General features: G+C 37.9%; 1 protein-coding gene across 2 annotated transcripts in view; it reads right to left on the bottom strand.

Annotated features, from left to right (window-relative positions):
* Nucleotides 1–21610, bottom strand: part of PPP3CA (protein phosphatase 3 catalytic subunit alpha) — a 187944-nt gene that overhangs the window by 91744 nt on the left and 74590 nt on the right. For both annotated transcript variants that reach the window (XM_051617943.1, XM_051617944.1), the window contains exon 2: nt 15465–15665. In XM_051617943.1, the coding sequence (XP_051473903.1) occupies nt 15465–15665 (201 nt within the window). The remainder of the gene's footprint in view (nt 1–15464; nt 15666–21610) is intronic.

Below are 21610 nucleotides of genomic sequence, written 5' to 3'. Positions count from 1 at the left end.
CTTCCATATTGTGTAGTTCATTTTCCAATTGAATTGTCATTGGATTGCTTTTACTTCAAAGTTTACCACACAATTACAGAGACATGAACTGCTATCGAGTCTTCCAAATGCAATTCAGATTGTCAGTCCAAAACTATATTATCATCTTTGTACAAAATAAGCCACTCTGAAAACTCACAGAAAGGTGAGATTGCTGCAAACCCCCATGTAACAAGCATGGATCAATCAGTTAGTTTCTCCAACTCCTGGTTGTTTTTTGTTTCGTTTTTGTTTGTTTGTTTTGGTTTTGTTTTGTTTTGGGGTTTTTTTGTGTGGCTTTTTTTGGGTTTTTTTTAATGGGTTTTTTTGTTGTTTTGGTTTGGTTTTGTTTGGGTTTTTTGTTTTTGTTTTGTTTGTTTGTTTTGGTTGGTTTGTTTTCTCTTGCTTTACTGGATCTTGATTTAAGACACTAATTGTATCAGCCATAACTTTCAAAATATTGTACTTGTCAGGCTACAGATCACATGTTATTTTTTGGAGGATGAAGTTCTCTGCAATTCTGCAACACTACTGAATTTGGACTCAAAGATCCTCTTCATGAATGACTTCAAAAGCATATTTATATGATCCTAGAATGGTTTGGTCAGAAGGGATGTTAAAGATCGTCTAATTCCATCCCCCCTGCATGGGCAGAGACACCTCCCACCAGACCAGGTTGCTCAAAGCAGCTATATTACTATAGTAATGGTATATTTCATCACAACTATGTTTAAACCATCTTAAACAGCCACAATACTTAAGGAAAGGACAGGAGACAGCATTTTTCCTGCAATGTAGCCCAAGTTTTTCTACATGATTAAACTAAAAGGACAGCCATAATTCATCAAAATGTCTATCAAAAGATTCATAAGTCACTAGAAGTGTACAATTATAATAATAGAGAATTAGGAATTTTTCATCTCTCAAATAGTCTCACTAACACCACCTTACCCATCATTTTATCCCCAAAAAGAGGAAAAAAGGCTCCTATTCTGGACAACATCTACTTAGTAGATTGCTGGTTTCCCTTAGATAGTTTATTCATTAAGAACACAAATATAATCTTGAACTTCATAACAGCCCAAAGGACTAGGCTTTTCTTTTTTCAGATAATTTTTACTATATGTTTTTTTCTTCTAATTTCTTAATGACACTTTCATAACCAAACAACTGTTTGAGACATGAAACACATGGTGTTTCAGCAAAAATAATACTAAAAAAAAATCCTGTCCTTACACCTTCATCATAATGAAGAATTTTCCTCTCTTTCATTTGTTTTACAAATCCTATTGCCACAGCAGCACCGGAAAGGATGCACTCTCGGAATATCTGATGGATCAAAATGGGAAGGTGTTGGGCAGAAAGTGTCATATTATTACTACTTCTTTAAATAGTCTCCTAAGATTAAGGTTTTTTACAAATATATAAAACTATAAAACTTCACTCTTCAAAGTGTCAAAGCACATCACATAGTTTAAAGAGATCCCTAGTACCCAAAATCTTGAAGATACTTACCCCCTTTAGTTACTCAACCTTTAGTAGAAATTTCTCATTGGAGTGTGATGGAGCAGCTAAAAGAATCAGCTTTATTAGTGTAGAAAGCCTAACCAACTGGAATTCTTCTCCTCCACTCTCTCCTTTCTAATATTTAGCTTTACACCAGGCTTTACATGCCTGTTTCTAAATGACATAGATATCATGTGAGTAATCTCTTCTGGTTGAAAATTTAATTTATTTTAATTGGAACTGAAAACTCGTTTGAGGGGTGGCAGGAGGAAACTGTTCCTATTTCCTGCTATAGTTCTCTCAGCATCTAATTACACCCATAAAGAAGAACAATGGGGAGGCTGTATGTTATTCAGTTTAATGTGGTTAATTACACCATTCCCTGTATGCATGCAAATACACCAGAGCCTCACAACTGATCCAGCACCCACACAGCACATTTATCAGCTGCAACAATTGTGCTTTGAGATCACATATGGCATACCCTCTAGATAGACTTATTTACTGGAAAAGGTTTCTAGTTCACAAGAAAAAAAATGAAACACACAGCAAAACAGACACTGAATTAAAAATTCTTATCATTAGTACCTGTATTTTCCACAACGTCCTTGTAAATATGAATTGATTTCTTGCAACTAGAAACATATCCTTCTTACTGAAATACCTTTCCCCATGCTTTTCCTGCAGATAGATACTTTGGAGAGGTCCTTTTGTATACCCTCATGCCCCAAAACACCAACAGAAGTTGAACCAAACATTTCACTTCCAAAAAAGTTTGAAGATACTTGAGCCACCTGAGAATGCAATAAAAGTACCAGTCAGATTATTTGCAAGTCAGATTCTGTGTCCAGGTACTCCTGAGGACACAAAAATAATATTTTAAATACTATCTATCACTGAGGTCAAAGTTCCAGTTGTGACAGTGACATATCAGGTAGATGGATTCTCTTTATTATTATTCTTTCTTTGAAGTCTTACATAAGCAATATTTTGTGAGTCCAAAAGGAGACAGAGAGGGTAGGTGATCAAGGGGCTACAGATGAGACAGTGGTAGGCACTCACAACAGTTGTGAACAACCTGCTCTCCTCAACACACCACGGTCAACACACACTGGGTGCTACAGAGTAATAGCTATTAATAACTTAAATGTAACACTGACTGTCCCAGGAAGCACATGTGAAAGGACTTGGTCTTGAGAAAAGGATAACTCAGTGCTCAGAGAACAGCTCTTCCAAGGTCAGATTTTTCAAGAATAAAGTCAACAATGCGGGGGAGGAGGAGGGGGAAAGGGGGAACACAAAAACAAACAGAAAAAAACCAAAACAATGAGAAAAGGATGGCCTTCCTTTTACAAAGAATCAAATAAATGTTTCAGAGGTTTAGTTTGAAATGGTCAGGTAAATCACAAGGGTTTTTGGAGCAAAACAGTGTGGATAATTGATAAAACAGGGGCAAACAGTAAGAGGGATAAGTCTTGATGCTTGAGAATATGATGGCTTTTCTGCTGAGTTAGCCTTCCTCACTACACAGCTGAAACAGTAAGAGGTCTGTTCAGAGGCATGGTGTTACAAGGGAAGGAGGAATGTGTGCAAGTTGAAAGGAAGAAGATGGCTTAATTGAGAAAAGAAGCAGCAGAATTGAGACCTGATTTATCTCTGAAGCAGGCCCTGCTTTGAAGAAGAGGCAGGACCATGTAACTCCAAAAGGTACCAGCCAACCTAAATTATTCTGGGATTTTGAGGAAAGGGCTTAATTTAGGAAGAACATAATACAAATAAGATTATCTTTGTTACTGAATGAAACCTTGTGCTGAAAAAAAGAGCTGTAGTTTGGAGAATAAGTCACTGATGCCTAGGGAAAGCATATGATTAAATAAGAGCAAAAGAACCTGCAAATGTAAAGAGAAGATAGATGACTTTTGGCCGACTACTGCTTTAATTTTGTTTAAACTAGCTTAAGTGACTAATTTAGCTTCAATAGCACAGTGAGTAACTGCTATTGCTACAAATTGTTAACTTTTACCCATTCAACTAATGTTAGTCCTTAAGAGCTCTTCTCCAAGAAAAAGGCATTATGTGAAAAACTAGGAAAGATGCTATGAATATCCTGATATTCTTACAAATTAATAAAATAAAATACAACCCTTGAGGTTTTAGGACACACACAAAGTTTTATCAACTAACGTAAAACCTTAGACATTTTTGTTGTTGTTGTTTATACAATTGAAATGCATTTCTTTCTGCCATAAAAATCTACATCAAGTAATGGTGACAGGTCCTTATTATTTCATTGCCACCTCAATTCAACACAAATCCATTTTATTTATCACTGAATACCCAAGAAAGACAACTTTAAATTTTCCTCAAATGCTTACTTAGAAAGTCAAACTTCAAAATAAAAGGCTGATTTGCATTAACTGCTTATGCTTATCTTCTCTCCCACAGTTGTGGCAGTCTTCTGGCTTGTGCCTACAGCAACAACTGGAGACCTTTGCTTTCTGGCCTTACCATAATGGTTACTCTTTCTCTCTTGCACATTAAAGAATATATGGTCTTGATGGCAGGTACATTAAGAAGCAGCCAGACATACCAAACACATACCACCAGATGGCATCTTCAACCAGTTAGATGTTAAACAGCTCATGCTTTCAGCAGGAGACTGTGCATTTTATACTGTCTTTGTATGCTGAAGACTCAAGAAACTATACAACAAAAAGGAAGCACTTTTGAACACCTAGGTTGGCACCAACGATCTGAAAGTAATTTTGTGTTGCTAAAATAACCAACTTACTGGAGATACCTTTGTTCCCTCAACAAGGATTTGAGGAGCCATACAACTATTCTGCACCATGCTTAGTGTCCTGTCCCCACACATCTCCGTGTTTCTTCTCTAATTTTACAATAAAATCTAGGTGCAATGCCACTGAATTTCAACCAGGGGACTACTGATGAACACAGGATTTAATTACATTTCATGCTGGCTCTCTATATTAAGGAATGGTTTTGGCCATAAACAAACTCTACGTGTGTTCAGAAACTAAATTTTCCACTATACTGAGCAAGTTATCTCCAGTAGCAGATAGCTTAACTTAAAACAAACAAAAAACCCACCACAAAACCAACAAAAAACCCCAAAGCAAAACCCCCCAAAATTCAATGAATTCTAAGAGAAACAACAGACTACAAAGTTCTTTAATCAATAATTAAAATAACAAGTATAACACACAAACGACCCTCAAATCATTAACACTGATGGCTTTATCGTATGTAGAGATCACTTTAGTCTCACCTCAACACTCACCATGCTAATCTCATTTCAAGTAAAATTTTGGTGAAATGGCTATCACCCCTCATACGCTCTAAAAATGAACTGCAGTTTAGAGGCACATCTTGTCTTATTTGTTCAGAATCTAGTTTCTCCTCAAAGCAGTTTTACCCATTCAACTGGAGTTTTTGAGATTGGAGAAAAAAATATAACCTAGTTTTAAGTATATAGGCTGATCACACAAGCAGCTCTTAGGTCTACTTCACTTTACTTTTAATTGTGTATCTGCACTGAGGGTAGCTTTTTCCCCCTGAACTCTTGCAAGAGACAAAGAAAATGAAGTGGAACAAAGATGCAACATTAGCTTTCCTTATTTATTGTTCTAGACAACCCTGACTATTGCCCATGGCAGAAAGCAAGCCAAGCAGAAAGAAAATGGAAGTGGTCTTGCACCACCACTTTGTCAAAGACGGAAGTCACAGGATTGATTTCTATGGCCACCAGCAACACCCCAAAGCCACGTTGCCACCATGTAGGTCTTGGGTTGTACGTACGGAAGATGGATGAAAGATGAGCTGAAATGTGTTGTGGGTTGTTTTCTTTGTTTGTTTTAAGGTTATAGATTAAAAGTGATACTTTAAAGCATCCTTTATTAATGCATAAATAAAACTGACAGTTCACTCAACGTCATCTCAATTATTCAGAAACAAATATTTTTGGTCTGGCTGGATCAACTACTTCAGTGAACTCTCAAAAGCAGTTCATTTTCATTTCTGAATTCAACCTATTTTGATCAAAGCAATCCTTTTGTGTTGTTTTCCACTTTTAAGGGTATAATTTCTTTCAGAGGTAGATTTGAAAGAAGGGGAGTAAGAGTGACTGTCAAATATTCAACATGGCATCTTTCAGAAGTAACATCTGAAAGCAATGATGATGATACACCTAATGAATCTAAAGGATCCTCGACAACACCTTCCCTTGTGCTGAGCACCAAGAGATCTGTTTAGATTCTCAGCCACAGGCTCTCAAATTGGAGGTTAATCTACTGCCATCGTGTTCTTGGGTTAACTGCACTGAAGATAAAGACGTAGCTGAATCAAAAAAATACAAAAAGGAACAACACTGACTTCAACCAAGTGATCTACAATGTTTAACACATCTGCTGAGCTCAAGGGATTATTTATGCAATAAAGAAAGGGATTGACAAAACAGCATAGGACTTAAGTTCCTCCTGAACATTTAATTCTTGCTGAATCTTCATCAGAGGATGAGGAGCAAGATCCTCCTCACTTGTAAAGAATACTTTCTCAGGACATAATTAACATCCTGAGTGGTACCAACACGTGAATTTCAATCAGATTTAGATGTCCAAACCTAAGAGAAGAGAGAAGCAGAAGCCAACACAGTCATTCTTGAGACAGCACCAACGAACAATGTGAAACTCACCACTCAATAATTTGATGTCCTAAACCAGGCACATAATGAAAAAATATTATGGCTTGACACACTATCAGGACAAGTCACATATGCCACCGCCACAGTTCTCTGTGATGCCTACCAAGCCTTTCCAAAAGTCAACTGTAGATTGAAAACATGGTCCTGTTCAGCACAATCAATCTTCACAACTGGTACATTTATTTAAGGAACATGTTTTTTTACAGAGTTTAAATACAATAATAATATAAGAGAATTCCCAAAACTGAGTAAATGTTTTGAACTAGAGCATATTTTTTCATTTTAAAAGGCAAAATCTTCAGAAGATATTACATACACTTGGAAATAATTAATAATGAAAATGCTAATGAAAAAACACCTGAAGGAAGGAAGAAGAACCACCGCCCATCCCAGAGTAACATCCTTTTATAAGCATAACTTCCAATTTCTAATGCTCTCTGAATTACGCTCTTCCTAAGTGATGACAGGTGATGTTTATATTATCTCCTAAGAACAAACCTGCTAGTTATCTCCTTTGCACTTGCCAGTGCTTCACAGTCAGGTTTTGGTGAAAGGTCAGACACATAAATGTAAAGCACAGATGAAGGCAAGAGACAGCTGGTGTTCACTCTGAAAGCCCAACTGGACACTAAACAGCAGAAGCTACATCTACACTGAGATCCCCACATGAGATGAACGCAGTGGTACCTCCAAGTGGCGATGACCAGCCGACAAAAAACACTGTCTCTGTCTGGCTGTTAGTTCACACCCTCACCCTCCAGTTCGTCTTATCTCTCATAGCTGTTGCCAGCTTGATTTTCTTCACTGCAGCTGCTCTTTAGCTATTGCAGGTATGGCGTGATCAAGACAGAATCAATTCCCCATCCAGCCTCATAAACATATAAGTAATGATCCTCTATTGTTTCACAGACACAGAAAGTGCAGAACATCAGTTCATAAATGACTGGTAGATTTTTGTTTTGCTGGGGAGTAAAGCAAACATATGCTGGAATTTCCCTCTGCTCTCTTCTAGGTCTTACTCATTTCAGTAGCTCCTCCATCCAAAACAGGGGAGGAAGGAACGTGGGTGACTGCGATTTCAGCAGCAATCCCACAGCATTCCCACACCCCTTGCCAATATAAACTACAATCTAAGATTGAGTTAAATTAACCTGAGGCCAGAATCAAAAGGAGGAATAACCAGGAAAAACTAAGAGAACATGAAAGGCAAGAACAAAGGATCTCTTTCTTTTTAATGAGAATTATACACTGCAAACATTGTGGTTATTTTCAAAAAAGGGAATCCAAGTGTCAAAGACCCAGAACTATCAAGACCCAGAACTATCCAGTTCTAACTCAAGTTGCGCCACTGACTACATGATGGAAAACAAAGAAAAAACCTAATCTACAAATTTCAGAAAAATCTTTGAGAAGCCCCCATGAACAGCACTGCTACAATGTACTGTCTTGGAACAGCCCAAGAAGAAATGCTAACATGCTATACTGTGCCATCAGTATTTACATGATGAAAAAGCACCCACACACTAAATCAAAGATGCTAAGAACAAAGTCCTAAAATCTTTTGTATTTGCAAGCAGTTGGTTTTATATTTTTGCTGGTGGTTATTTTTTAATCAATGCCATCTCTGTGATGACTTGAAGCCCAATTCCTCCATTTCATAGCAGCAAATTAAGCTCCGTATCTGAAGGGCATCTCAGATTCTATTATTTCACTTTGACTCATTCGAATACTGTTTTTGCACCAAAGCAAGAGAATTATAGCTGGATTATTTATAAGAACAAGTGAGGTAGTTGTACAGAATAAGGTCTGTAGTATCCACTGTCTTGGCAACAATGACAGATTTAAGCAGCTGCTACTAGAAAACATTAGCTCTGCCAAAATGTCAGATGCTAATGTCTGAAGCAGCTCAATTAAGCTACAAGATGCAATCACTTTGTTCTCCCAGGGATGCAGGCGGGCATATTTCAATCCATTTTTGGAACCGACATAAGCATTTATGGAAGGAACAGGTCAAAAACAAATTTGAACACATTCAGCCTTACATCTTCACCTTCTTCCCTAAGTCCCAGTTTTTAAGTCACAAGTGATTTAATGTATGATGATTTCTCAATAAAGCATGCAAAATAGCTGGAGCAGTGTCAGGTTTAATCAGCAATGCAATTAAAGATCCAATCAAGTTCACTTTAGCTGTACAACAACATGTTTATATCATAAATTATTTTTAACAGGAGCTTAACATGAAGGTTCTCTGTATTTTGGTAATATTCAACAGTGATACGTAAAGGGAAATAGTTGTTACAAGAGCAAATTGTGCTCATGTGTACATTGAGAAAAGAGTGTATTTACCGCATTTTTTTTTAATTATGGCAAATATTTCTTCATAAAGAAATTTTTTAAGTCAGAGAACAAATCTGCCTTATATAGGCATGTAAAAAGAATTGGCCTATAATTTGTTTTCAAGAAGAATGCAAGAGTAGATGGTACTGTTGATACTTTCCCTTTCTTCCTCTTCCACAGTTTCAACCTGTTTCTTTGAAATGTCATATTGAAGCAAATGAGATTGTAAATTGTTATCAAGAAAGAGAAAAGTCAAAGTTTATTTCAAACATTTACCTCACTGCAGCCAAAGACACTTTTCCTATGATGAAAAATAATTAATTGCCAGCAATTTATTCTGAGTGTGAGAATAATTTGCTGGAATATGCCTGGTCCACCCAGGGAATGCATACCTGTATAATGCAGAAACTCAACCTGATGTAGTAATACCAGGAACACTTGGAACTCTCATACATTTTAAGGCTACAATGAAGAAAATACCAGCATGTTTTCATATTGACTGGCTATAAAATTAAAGCAGCAGCTGAAGAAGCTACAACTGAAATGTACCACTAACTTGGCTGAGAAACCAAATAAAGCATCATACTGTAACCAGAACCCTGTTTGAAGGGCAGATTCCATTACTTACTCCTAGTGTCTCAAGCAGCATTAAATATGCTTTTGAAGATAAATTTAATTAATGCATTATGGCAAAGAAAAGCATAATTCTTTTGTTTAATACTTACCCTCAGAAGCTGCAGGCATCCAGACTTCAAATCAACATTAAAGCCTTCAGACTTGGGAGTCTGAAGACACCGACACTCAGGATGAAGCTTTACAATTTGATCATGTAAATGTTTTTTTCTCTACACATAAGTAAATATTTTAGTTACAAGAGTGTCCTCAAAAGTAATCATGGTGCATTACGTTTAGAGTATAAACCTAAATTTCTTCAGTGTGAAATGGAGATGTTTTAACTAAAATTGCTTTTACTGAAACTGTAATTTCACACCAGCTTTGATGTTGTGCTAATATAGATAGATTTTACAGTACTTGTAGGCCCCTAATAAGCACTCTAGTTTATTTTCCATGCTGGAAATACATAATGAACTGTTTCAAAGGTAAGAATAAGAAAGCATTGTTTTAGGTTGACTCTGCAAAATTGCATCAGATCATTTAGATGTGTGCTACATTCAATGCAATTATGAACATTAATGCCCTTTAACTATAATGTGGGCATAAATACTTTTATTAGCTTGCCTTATCATTGATCACTTTATCTAGAAATTCTTTTTAACTTGCACAGCACTAGCAACCTACTACTCCTATTTTATGCTACCAAATGAGAGAAACTGAGCAAAGGAAAAAATGCATGTGGATCATGAGGAGCCTTTCAGGCCCAGGAGACCCTATCCCATGGAATAATGTACCCAGATAATATCTGGAAGCTTCAAAGATCATAAAGGTTTAGAACAATAATAAATGCTTGTTTTACCTGGTTTCCATTTTTTCTAACAGAGGGACAGACAGATGCTCCCCCCTGTGCTGCACATGGCCTGACTGGTGGAGGCAGCCACACAAAGAGAATTGAGAATATCTGTACACAGGCAGCTGCCTCTGAAATGTTCATACATTACATATAAGTATCATATGCAAAAAAGCACAGGTTTATAAAGATGCATATGACTTAGGTGCATGCATTCTTACTTTACTTGAGGAAGCTCTTGTTAGTAATGATGAGCAGAGACTAACCAAAAGGAGTGCACACTGAATACACAAAAAAAGCCACGTCAAATGATACAAGAAGAAACAGAGCACGTTAATTACTTCAAAAATAGATAAATAGGGGGGAAAAAACCTTACCTTAATAACACCAACACACATCTCTTACAAGTTCATTAGCTTGTGCAGTCATGTGCAAGAGCTATCACGCTACCTTCATGCAGTATCTGTAAATCTTACAATATCCTCAAGAAAAATAATCCAAAAGGTACAAGCAGGTTCTAACCCTGCAGTTAACTATGTCATTTAACAAGGTATAAATTCACAGAAAAGGTAAGGTAGGAAGGTCATCTAGCACAACCTGCTCTAATCAAAACAGGGACAACTTCAAAATTAGATCTAGCTTTGAAGCTGGAACTGGCTGTTGTGATCAGCTACTCTGCTGTTGAAATAAAATTCTGCAGTATGACCTTTGGCTTCTTGTATTTTAATCCCTGACCCTCCAGATAATGAATGCTATTTAACCTTTTGTAGCCGGTAACTTCTGCAGATGTTGGAAAATGACAATTTATCATGTTCCAAAAGTGCAGGTTTGGTTGCTTTTAAAAGGACCAGTAAACTGCAGCCCATCAATGTCAAGAAATCTCACACCTACTAAATAAAGTGAACACCACAAATGTTGGCAAAAAATACATATTTAGGATGTGACAGAATTAAGGTTTCAAGTACAACCCCTCTTGCATCTGCATTACGCTACAAATCCCTTAATTATATAGTCACTTTCTGCTCTTTTCCATGCAGTGGTCAGAATTAACAATATTCATGCAGTGAGCAACTTTCATGTGATCTCTTCACTTGTATGAAATACGCTTAGTTACAAAACTTCTATGAACCTTGCTCTGAACACAGTGAGATCAGCTCACTCACATTCTTTCAACACTGCTCAGTACAGCAGGATCTCCTCACTTCAAAAGGCAAGTGTGTCTTCAACGCAGGGGTGAGTTGAAGGGTCCATTTTACAGACTGGGAGCCAAGCAAGGCAACATTGCCATCAAAGGCATTACCTAAACTTGTTTTTCTGACATAACACATTCCAAAAATCCAAAGAACTTGCCATTTCACAGATATTTCTATAATATACAGAGATATAAACACATGCACAAAGGAAGTTACCCATTCACTGAAGTTAAACAGACACATGCTTGGCAAGCAGTTAAGAGTGTTCAGTAATGAAGCACAACAGATTTTAGACTTGGAAGTGAGGACCCATAAAAACAAGCAGGTAATTAATCAGTCATCATGCAAAGGGTAGTGGGACATCACTTGCCCAGAATCTCTCTGTATAGTGATAAGCCTATATAATAAAGCCACATAAAGCTACCCAGGGAATTAAAAATCTAGCAATTCCAGCTGTTCTTTGGAATGTGACTTCAGTAAATATCACCATCAGGGATGTTCAGGGATATACTACCTTAGCCTTCTAGGAAAAAAAAACAAACAGACACACAAACAACAACAACAACCACTAAAAAAACACAAAACAAAAACAAACAAACAAAACCCAAACAAAACAAAACCACAAACAAAAAAATTAAAAAAAAAATTAAAATGAGCCAGTTTTTCCAGGTGTCATTATACTGTTATGAACACGAAACAGGCCTGGAAATTCAAAGGCTGCCATAAAGACATCTTTCCTCTGAACAGCTGTAGTCTAGTTGTAAATCAACCTCATTAAACCCAGAGGCTTAGAACAAAGACCACATGCCTCTAAGAGAAAAGGGATGAAGAAGTCAAAACCAATCCATCTGCCTTGTTCCCTTACTGTCTGCCCATTCCCTGGTGGGTTAAGACTGGCATGGACATTCCCAATGATGCTGCAGGCAACTGGAAGCCCAGGGTGCCTAGGTCTCTTCTTTCCCACACTGGAAACCTAGATGACCTCCCAACCCTTGTGCCAGCCCCTCACTGCTGCCAGTCATGGGACAGGTCTGTACTTTAACTGCTTGTACCACAGCTGTCACTCTGCAGACAGGCCCACTCCACCATGTGCCACTTCACCTCCCAGACCGGGTACCTTGCCCAGCTAGTTCCAATACTCTGTCAACCACCTGATCATCTTCCTACTTTGCCTGCCCAGTAATGCTCTGTCAACCTCTGACTCAGCCTCTTTACCATTTCCTTGTCTTACAAGCTTTTCACCTATATAACATATTCTTGTCTTCAAGTCAAGTGTCCAGTTTCAACCACCTCCTTGTCATCCTTCGAGCAGTCTGCCATCACTTTTCATTCCCACTTTCAACCTTCCCTTCAATACACTCACTATTTTTTTGCCCAGTTCTCTTCATTCTTCCCAACTCACATCCACAAGTCAAGACAAAGTTGCCTCAACACTTCCCAGATGCAAGAACAGTTCTCATAGCAGAAGACTTGGATTCTCAGTTCTGGCTCTGCCCAGATTCATACTCAACAAACAGCAGCCCTATGTACCAACTGCAGGAATAAGTTGTAAGTCAGAACTGTAGCAAACTGTGCATAGCAAACAATGAGAATCTGAGGCAAGGTTGCAAATGAATTAATCAGCAATACTTCAAAAGGCCTATAACCTTGCCAAATTTGAAAATAGAAAGTATTAATTCAAAATAACAAATGCATTGGTGCTTCCAGCTAACAACAGGCACAGAATAAGTTTTATACACATACACAAAATCATGGACTGTGCATTCCAGATTAAGGCTCTTTTATGGTTTCCCTTTATTATACAAATCATCACCTCCCTCAAAAGCAGGTCATCCATGTACCCACTTTATTTCACATGGTTTTGCTTATAAACAGAACTCTGATATTTTTTCTGAGGACAATTATCTCACCCCTTAAAATAAAAAAAAGAAACACTTCAAACTGAGTGATGACCACACAAGGCTTTAAGAAAAAACTTTTCATGTTTTTTTAAACATTTATCAAGTATATCACTGTACTAATCCACAGTGCTCTTACTTCAAGAGTTGTGCTCTTCTCTCTTCTTTTTTGATGATCAGTATCTCATTAAGCAGCTACAGGAATATATTTCTAAGAGATGAATGCATGTACCACCAAGGATCCAATATTAATGTTTTGACTGTCACTCTTCAACACGACTGCTTGCCATGTCAAAATCTAAAATGTATTTTCTTCTCCGTGTTATCAGTGGTTCTGTTTGTTCTTCCATGCATTTGAAAAAAAGCTTTCCTCTCTTCCATAGTTACGATTGTCTTTATACCTTGCACTTCCACCACATCATCAGTCAACAAAGCAATCATAAACACAAAGAAAATTGTCAGGCCCACAATAACATTCTTCACAAGCTTTCCCTACCTCCTCAGTTTTTTTTTTTCCTTCTTCTGATGATCACGTTTGTAACTGCAGCTTTCATGTTTGCTCATACAGAACATTAGCACTTCTCAGCCACCCTGCTAACAAGCTTTAGGAGCACTGCTTTCCTACACTGGCTTAAAAGAGAGAAGCTACCAGCCACCCTGAAAAATGCTGCACCAATCACTAAGTGAGAATCATTTCAAAAGCAGGAACAAAGCAAGAAATAGGCTCAACTGAAGAAAAGAAAAAAAGCCTTAAAGTATACCAGTGTTATATAACTGGGTACACTTCAGGAGATTAATCTCCAAAATATAATTCAGAACGTTTTTTATACCTTCAAAAGCATTTAAGAAATATTTTTTAAGGAGAAAGATTATTTTAAAAGAGAACATTAAACATGGATGTAGGGAAATAAGTCAGGACATTCTCCTATTACCCATACCCATTTTCCTATAGTCTACATCACTCAGTGGATTTTAAAAAATAAATCACTTAGAATTTCTTCATGTCTGCCACTCAGTTATGTACAATGGTATTGCACCTCTATGACTTCATCCATTTCTCCTGAAGTGCCAGAGCAAATGTCTGTATAATTTTATTCTCAGTCTACTCAGGAGAGCTGATCCTTTTATTCATCTTATTTCTTTTATTTATCCATGAGCTGCAACACTATTGACATCTTTTCCATCAGAATTCTTTGACACCACATTAATCAGTCATCATGCTAAGCATTGCATAAGAGATTATACATATTACGTTCCCAGGTCAAGCTACAATCCCCTATTTGGATGTAATTTAAAAAATGGCAAGCTTTAATTTGTGCATCATTCTAGTCCAGACACTATGCACATCAGTCTCAGAGAAGGTTTCCTGAAAATTACAGTTTTGCTACTTCTGTGTAGTTTCTGGTGAATGCTACCAGTACTGATGAGAAAGACTAGCGATCCTTCTGCAGCAGAAGAACCTATTTATTTTACTTTTGTCAAGGGTCTCCAGAAACAAAAATGACAAAAAGACCTGCCTTTTTAAACAAAGTTTTATAGCTTGGTTTCATAGTTTAAGCTCACTGGAATTAGTTATCTTTTGCCCCACAGCTAACTTGTTACACCACAAATCAATTTCTTGCCAAAAATGCATTCATATCCGATAACAGTAACAAAACAGGGAGGAGGCACATTAGAGAAAGCAAATGCATTCATATGTTCAGAATGCAGTTAGAGGCTGGAGACAATTAGAGAAGGAAATTCAAAGTATAAGGCATTTCCTGAGGATTAATGAGTGCGTGGTAGTGTTTGATAGTCAAGGGCAGGATGGGTTTTGCAAACAGCACAATTCATTAATCCCCCAGGCAACACAAACTGGGATTCTGCTATTTTTTTTCCCCTTTTTTTCTACACTTGTTATTTTCCTTAGCATTTAATTAAAAATTCCATTTATTCTGGCACCATTGTTCTTTCAGAGCCCAGTGCTGTATGTCTGAACACTGCTACTATGGTAAATGGCACCTATAAAATTATGGAATTAATACCTGGTACAAAAGGCCAGGTAACTTTTCAATTTTAAGAAAGTTTTTCTTATCTTCTCCTAAAGACTAAAATGTTCTCTGCCTTACACACAGAAGGCTGAGCAGATGTGATCCTTTCCTCTAATTTACAAGCTGCTGGATGGCCTCCATTATTCTAGTGGCAGCAAAGAGAAAACTGAATATTGGAGAGAACAAATTATTTTCAGGCTGCCTTTCAGCTCCTTAGGAAGCCACATAGACTAATGCATTACTCAACATGTCCCAGACCAGCAACTGTCCCCTCCACCATGGTAACTTTATACTAACCTGTGACTGGTGCATCTATGTCGAGCAAGTTTTTTTCCTGGCGGAGAATTGAAGCTCCCTCTGTAATTATTCTCAAAGCAACGCTCTCTTCCAGTCTCCCTTCTTTCATAAGGTGTGCCTTTAAGATATCCACACGAGGTTTTCCATCATTATCAAATACTTCCTTAGCTGTGAGCCGGTGACTTGGAGGAAATGGGACAGCTGAGTGGAAAAATAAACAACAAAAATATCCGGTCACTTTTTAGAGCAAAGCCTCTACTACTGATAATGACACATTTCAGAAGACATCTCTGCTGCAAAACATAATTTTTCTACTGCCTCTTATAATTTGTGTTTTAAACTGTTTGTAGATTATCAAAGATAACATTAAACCAGATGTATTCTGCAGGCTACATGATTCACGCAAGCAAGAACAAATAATTCACACTTATAAGAAATTGAAAGGCCTACTTAAGGCCATATTTATATGTAGATACATTCAAATAAGGCCCTCAAAAGGCATGGGAATATCAGGGAAAGAAGAGAGTGGAGATTAAGCTGCTCTAGTAGCACTAGAGAATATTGATATAATGCTCCCTTCCATTAAGAGCATAAAATGCACAAACAAGTGCAATATTTAATTTCCCTGCATGGACATGCATAGATACACTACAATTAAAATGCCAAAATCCAAGACAGACCTCTCTCTAATGACTTGGGATAGGGAGATGGAAGATGTTCTTTCCTGTGTAATAGTTGGCTACACAAGACACATTGGAAGCCCATCAAAGCATTCCTGAGTGCCAAACAGACCATGCTCCAGCAAAGGCAAGGCAGAGGATGTATCAGACTCAAGTTGGGAATAAATGAATAAATAGGCAGCTTGCCTGAGCAACATGGCAGTGACTAGTGAGCTGCCCACTGCTGGCACATAAGGTCTGCAGCACACAGCAAACTTGAGATGCTCCTGCCCTGGCTCTCCTGGAGACAGCTGGAGTGAGGAAGCTGGGAGGTGATGCCGTCAGCTGCCAGGATGAGGCTGGAGTGTTATCCCAGCTTAACCCCCTTTTACTTGTAGTTCAGAGTGGCATTAGACACTGCCTGCCTCGTCAGCCACAGGGTAATTATACTGATCCCTACCACAGCTGCAGGAGGGTCAGGTTATTCAGGAGCTCTGAGCAGGGAGAGGACGTGGCCAGCAGGCTGGTCTCGACTGGCTGCATCTGCAGCGCAACCCTGTCCCTGCCAAAGAGCCTCGTCTCCCACAGAGCACCTTGTTGGCAGCTCTGCCACACTGGGAGACACAAAACCCTAACACAGCAGATCAACATACCTGTTAGCTTCAATTTTCTTCTCATTTTACAACCAGTGTACTTCAGAAACAGCCCACAAATCACACACGTCATTTAAAGACCAAGCCAAGAACCCACCACTTACACTACCAGAAATAACAGAACAGCTAATAAACAACTTCACTTCATGCAGTTATTTTCCAGGTATTTTAAATACAAACACCTCCATAAAAGGTGCTTATTTCTTTGTTTGGGTTTTTTTTGTGTGTTGTTGTTTGGTTTTTTTCCCCTCAATATTTTTTTTCTTTTTGTTGCCCCAGCTCCAGCAGTCCATTCATTGAAATGCACTAATGAATGTGGGTCTTTGCAACACTGAAGCCTGTGTTGAACATGGAACAACAAAAGGGGGAGAAGGTGAAATTGTATCATGTCACTCAGACATCTGGAATTCTCCTGAAGCAATGACACCCACAACAAACAATGAAATTAAAACACAGACTTTAGCGCTAGAAAGCCCTGCCACAGATCTGTGATGATCTTCTCAAACTACAAAAACTTCTGGACTGCTCTAAGTGGTACTTCTATGATAAAAGGTAGGCTGCTAAAGACCAAAAAAAAAAAAAGACCCTGTTTTTTGCAGCTACTGCAGTTAAGCTTATCTGATGATACTCACAAAAATGAGGTTCTATGCTTTGCCAATCTTTCACATACATCAGACCCTCAAAAGCAAGATGGCTACATACATGAGGTATAAACAATTCATTATGCAACAAGAAAAAAAAATAATCATTGCAATAAAAAGAAGGGTGAATGAGAACTCGGTAGTTCTCAAAGCCTCCATCTTCTTTACGCAAAAAAGCAAAACTAAAACCCCAGAAGGCTAGTTAGTCCTAATGATACTGCATTTCCTGCACACAGGAAGGAGGAGAGGGAAAAGCTGTCACTTATCTCCAATCAGTTTGGCTGGGAGAAGCACATACTATTAGCTTGCATCTCTTTGCAACACAACATGCTCTGCTCTTCCCCCAAAGTATCACAGTGTAAAAATGCATGCAGCATACTATTATTGAGATGATCATATATGCATGTATGCTGAAAGAAGATTTTTATATTTATAAATGCAGTGCAAAGCAGACAAGCAAGCAAGCAAAAAGCTGTGAAAAGCTGAGAAAAACATGGCATATACTGCAGCACATAAGAGCTCTGCAGGCAGACTTCTAGCAAACATGTACCAGTGGCTAATTAAAGAAAAAAGATACTGTTCCAATAGAAGATGATTAATGATTAATTAGCAAAATCATGAGTGACTGAGTAGACCACAAATTGCATCTTCCATTATGAGATTATTAATTTTGTATGTACACATACACAGAGCTTCCACAGAAAAACAACGTAAGAAATGGTTACAGCCATGTGGAAGTCAGTTGAACATCACTCTTTACTGGTATCACTCAGAAATGCCTAGATCAACCAAAATCCTTTTATGAATATAAAAAACATTTAATTTTCATTGCTTTATATATAGCAACGTTACCACCTGATTACACAGGTATCCATTGGCTTCTCTATGCCTGTTTTCTTTTTCCCTATTTTTAAACCTATGCTATTAGCTCTTGCAACAAATAACTCTCTCTCCTGATGGTTTTGCCTTCATCAGAAATAAAACGGAGAGCACACAGCAAACACAATGGGAAAGAGCATGGAGCTGGGAGAAGAGTCCACCAGGGAGAGGCAGGAGGAGGAAGGAATGGTGGGTTGAACTGGTAACACCGAGCTCCTTGCAACCACATAAGGCTATGGGGATGTTTTTCTAAAAAGAGGTGGGAATCTGTATTAAACCAAGGCCACAAAAAAGGGAGAGGCAATAAAATTTTAGTGTACATACCATATGTATTTTTATGAAGTTTAGTAACAAATGCCACTACAAGATGACCACACAAGGAAGTCACACACACTTACCCATTCTCTCTAAAACTTAGAACCTGGACTGGTCTCTGCCTCTGTTTACATTTATTTTTTTGTCTTGGCACTAAAACTAACAAATGAATTAAACAAAAACCCCAATAACCAACTATTCAACATGTGAAATACTACCCTGGTGATTTGGTAATAAAACATGGTGCACAACAAAAAGCCAAGAAAAAAAAGCAAAGTTCTTAACCCTTTGCCTCAGCCTGTCAGTAGTATTCTCCCGAGATCGGAAAACACAAGAAAATACTCTTCAACTACCTTTTCTTTGTTGTTGTTTTTTTTAATAATCCTTTTGCTTTCAGGTCACTTGAGCATGTTCCAGCAAATGGAGAAAAATATCAACCTGCTATTTTACTGTTCTTGCAGGCTCCTGCAAAACCCATCTTACTGTTAACACAGCCTCTGCAAAAGTCAGATGCATCATTACTGTTTCTCTCAAATATTAAGCAGCCTCTCTAAAACAAATAAATAAACCATAAAGAGTTGTGCTTAATTAGAGTGGACCATGTGTGCACACATAAATAAAATACAATTATGCGGCATAGCAAGCATTATTTTGCTTATATATTATTCATTTTAAAATGAAGCTGTACACTAAATTAATTATCTCAGAGGAGGCTGCCCGTAAGAAAAACTATCTTTCATCAATATTCAAGTTCCTTGCAAATTATCTCCTTCTGTAATGCTTGCCCTGTAATTTCATGTAACTTATGCTGTATATAACTATGTTTATTGCATAACATCCTTCTACAAAAAATAAATACTTTCCTTTTCATTTGTAGGGAAAACACACCTATAATTATCATCATCTCAACAACCCAATGCATTGCATTTGTCTGATGGCAATTTGCCATTCTGCTTTTTGGGAAACATTTGCACTATAGAAGTGGCTAAAGCACAAGTTATTATTTGGGTCAAGATTTATGCTAAACGTACCAAAAAAGTCAGGTCACACTGCAGCTTTATTTTTGTACGTCTACATATTGACAGCACTTGGACTTTGCACACAAAATTTTTCCTGTCATCTCAGGATCTCCAACAAAACTGAATTTTTGAATGCCAGGAACATTTTTAATAGCTAACTAACAGTTTTGCATGCTGACTTTGAAAGCCTACCCTTGTTTTACGATGTGGTTCAACACATGGCATATTCTTGGGCATTCTTGCTGAAAAATAACAACATCCATACTGGAGCATTTACTGCTGCTCAGAGTTCTGCATTTCTGTACTATGCTGTGTCTGACCAAAACTATGGTCCAGTACATAAAGATGCAGCCCAAGATCAACTTTTACACGTAATGGCCATAGTTTAACTCTACATAATTCTGAGTGTATTCCTGTACTGTTGCCTACAAATTTCTGGCTTACCAGGCTACTATGAACCAAAAAGGAAGAAATGATGATTTTTTAATTTATTTTTTTTTTCAGGAACATGACTTACTTCAGGTGACAGGAACAAGAGGATGAGTCACTGCCATTCACAGCTGGTGAGGGGAACAGAGTGAAGCTGCCGAGGCAGCACAGGGCTCACCAAAGCAGTGGGAAAGCCAAAGGATGCTGCCAAAAACACTCAGCCACACAGGACATGGAGTTCTCGCATGACAAACATCCCCCTCCATGGATTTCCTCAGGCAGCATGTGGATGAACCTTTCCATGTGAAAATTTATCTGGCAACAAACTCACCATGCAAATTCACTGGATTACTGGGATTATCTTAGCATAAACTTTTTTGTCTTAGCAGGTATTTTTTAGGAGTAGCAGACAGAAGGGTGAGCTTTATAAAAGAAAAAAATTATTCTCAACATAAGAATTTATACTCTAGCATACATAACAATGCAAGTTCTTACTAGTTGGGGTTTTTTTGTCTCTCTGAATTTTAGACAGAAAAACGTGTCTCTACCTGGTAAAAAGAATAATCCAACTGTTTTTATGACAGCATAAGACTCAAACCGAATTTTTCTTAGTGGAACTAAAAGTGGAACTCATGTTCTGATGTTTTCTAATGAAAGCTATCAAGTTTCATTTCACACTAGCTACTGCCATTAGAGTAGGCACGTGTGATGCACAGCCTGCCTGAAAGCTACTCCTGGTTCTGAAACATCACTGGAATTAGCAACCCCTTTCTAAAAGATCAAGTTTTCATTTGCCATTTTAAGACATGACATATTTGAGGACTGATTTTAATAAATCAGTTCACTGGATGGTGAAAGCGTTTGAGACTGTAATCTGGAAAATAAATCTACAGTATAAAATAGAAAGAAACTATGAGGATTCTTATAGAAATTTAGCATTAATTTTTCCCCATGGCCATCAGAAGTACTCACAGCTGTATTTGTTTAAAGACATAATTAAATCAAGAACAAGGTATGCAGCGTCACAGAAAGCTGAGGGCTCCAGTGGGTGTGTGAGTCAATGCCGCATAACGAAACAGTTCATCAAAAAGAAGGTGCCTTTGCATGAAATCACCTTAGAGTAGCAGCACCTGTGGACCAAATCAGGAGCAGATAAGAGAGCCATTCCTCAACAATGCCCACATATTCCAAGTGTAGAGTGCCAATAGAAAGGAGTTCCTTTGACAGTTATCTCAGCTAGCAGCATGGAAAACAGGCCACTTAAGAAGGCATAATAACACCTGCAACCCAGAAATAACCATTACCAATAGACTTCAGAGTCAGTTGTGGTAAAAATGGTATTTATCCAAGATCACCGACTCCTCTTCATGTAACATGTCGAGGGGAGCATCTTTCTCAAAGAACAGTTAGGGGCAATAGAACTCACCACAACATAGCTGCTTAAATGCTGTTGAAGCCATTAACAAATTCTAGTCCTTGGTATCATCACCAGAAGGTACTACAGGTTGGCAAGGAAACTGCTTCAAAAAAGACTGAGATGAGCCTTGCTAG

The sequence above is a fragment of the Apus apus genome, chromosome 4 (genome assembly GCF_020740795.1).
Source record: "Apus apus isolate bApuApu2 chromosome 4, bApuApu2.pri.cur, whole genome shotgun sequence".
In the NCBI taxonomy this organism is placed as follows: Eukaryota; Metazoa; Chordata; class Aves; order Apodiformes; family Apodidae; genus Apus; species Apus apus.
Note: the sequence above shows the minus strand (reverse complement) of the source record. Positions and strands in the feature narration are given on the sequence as shown.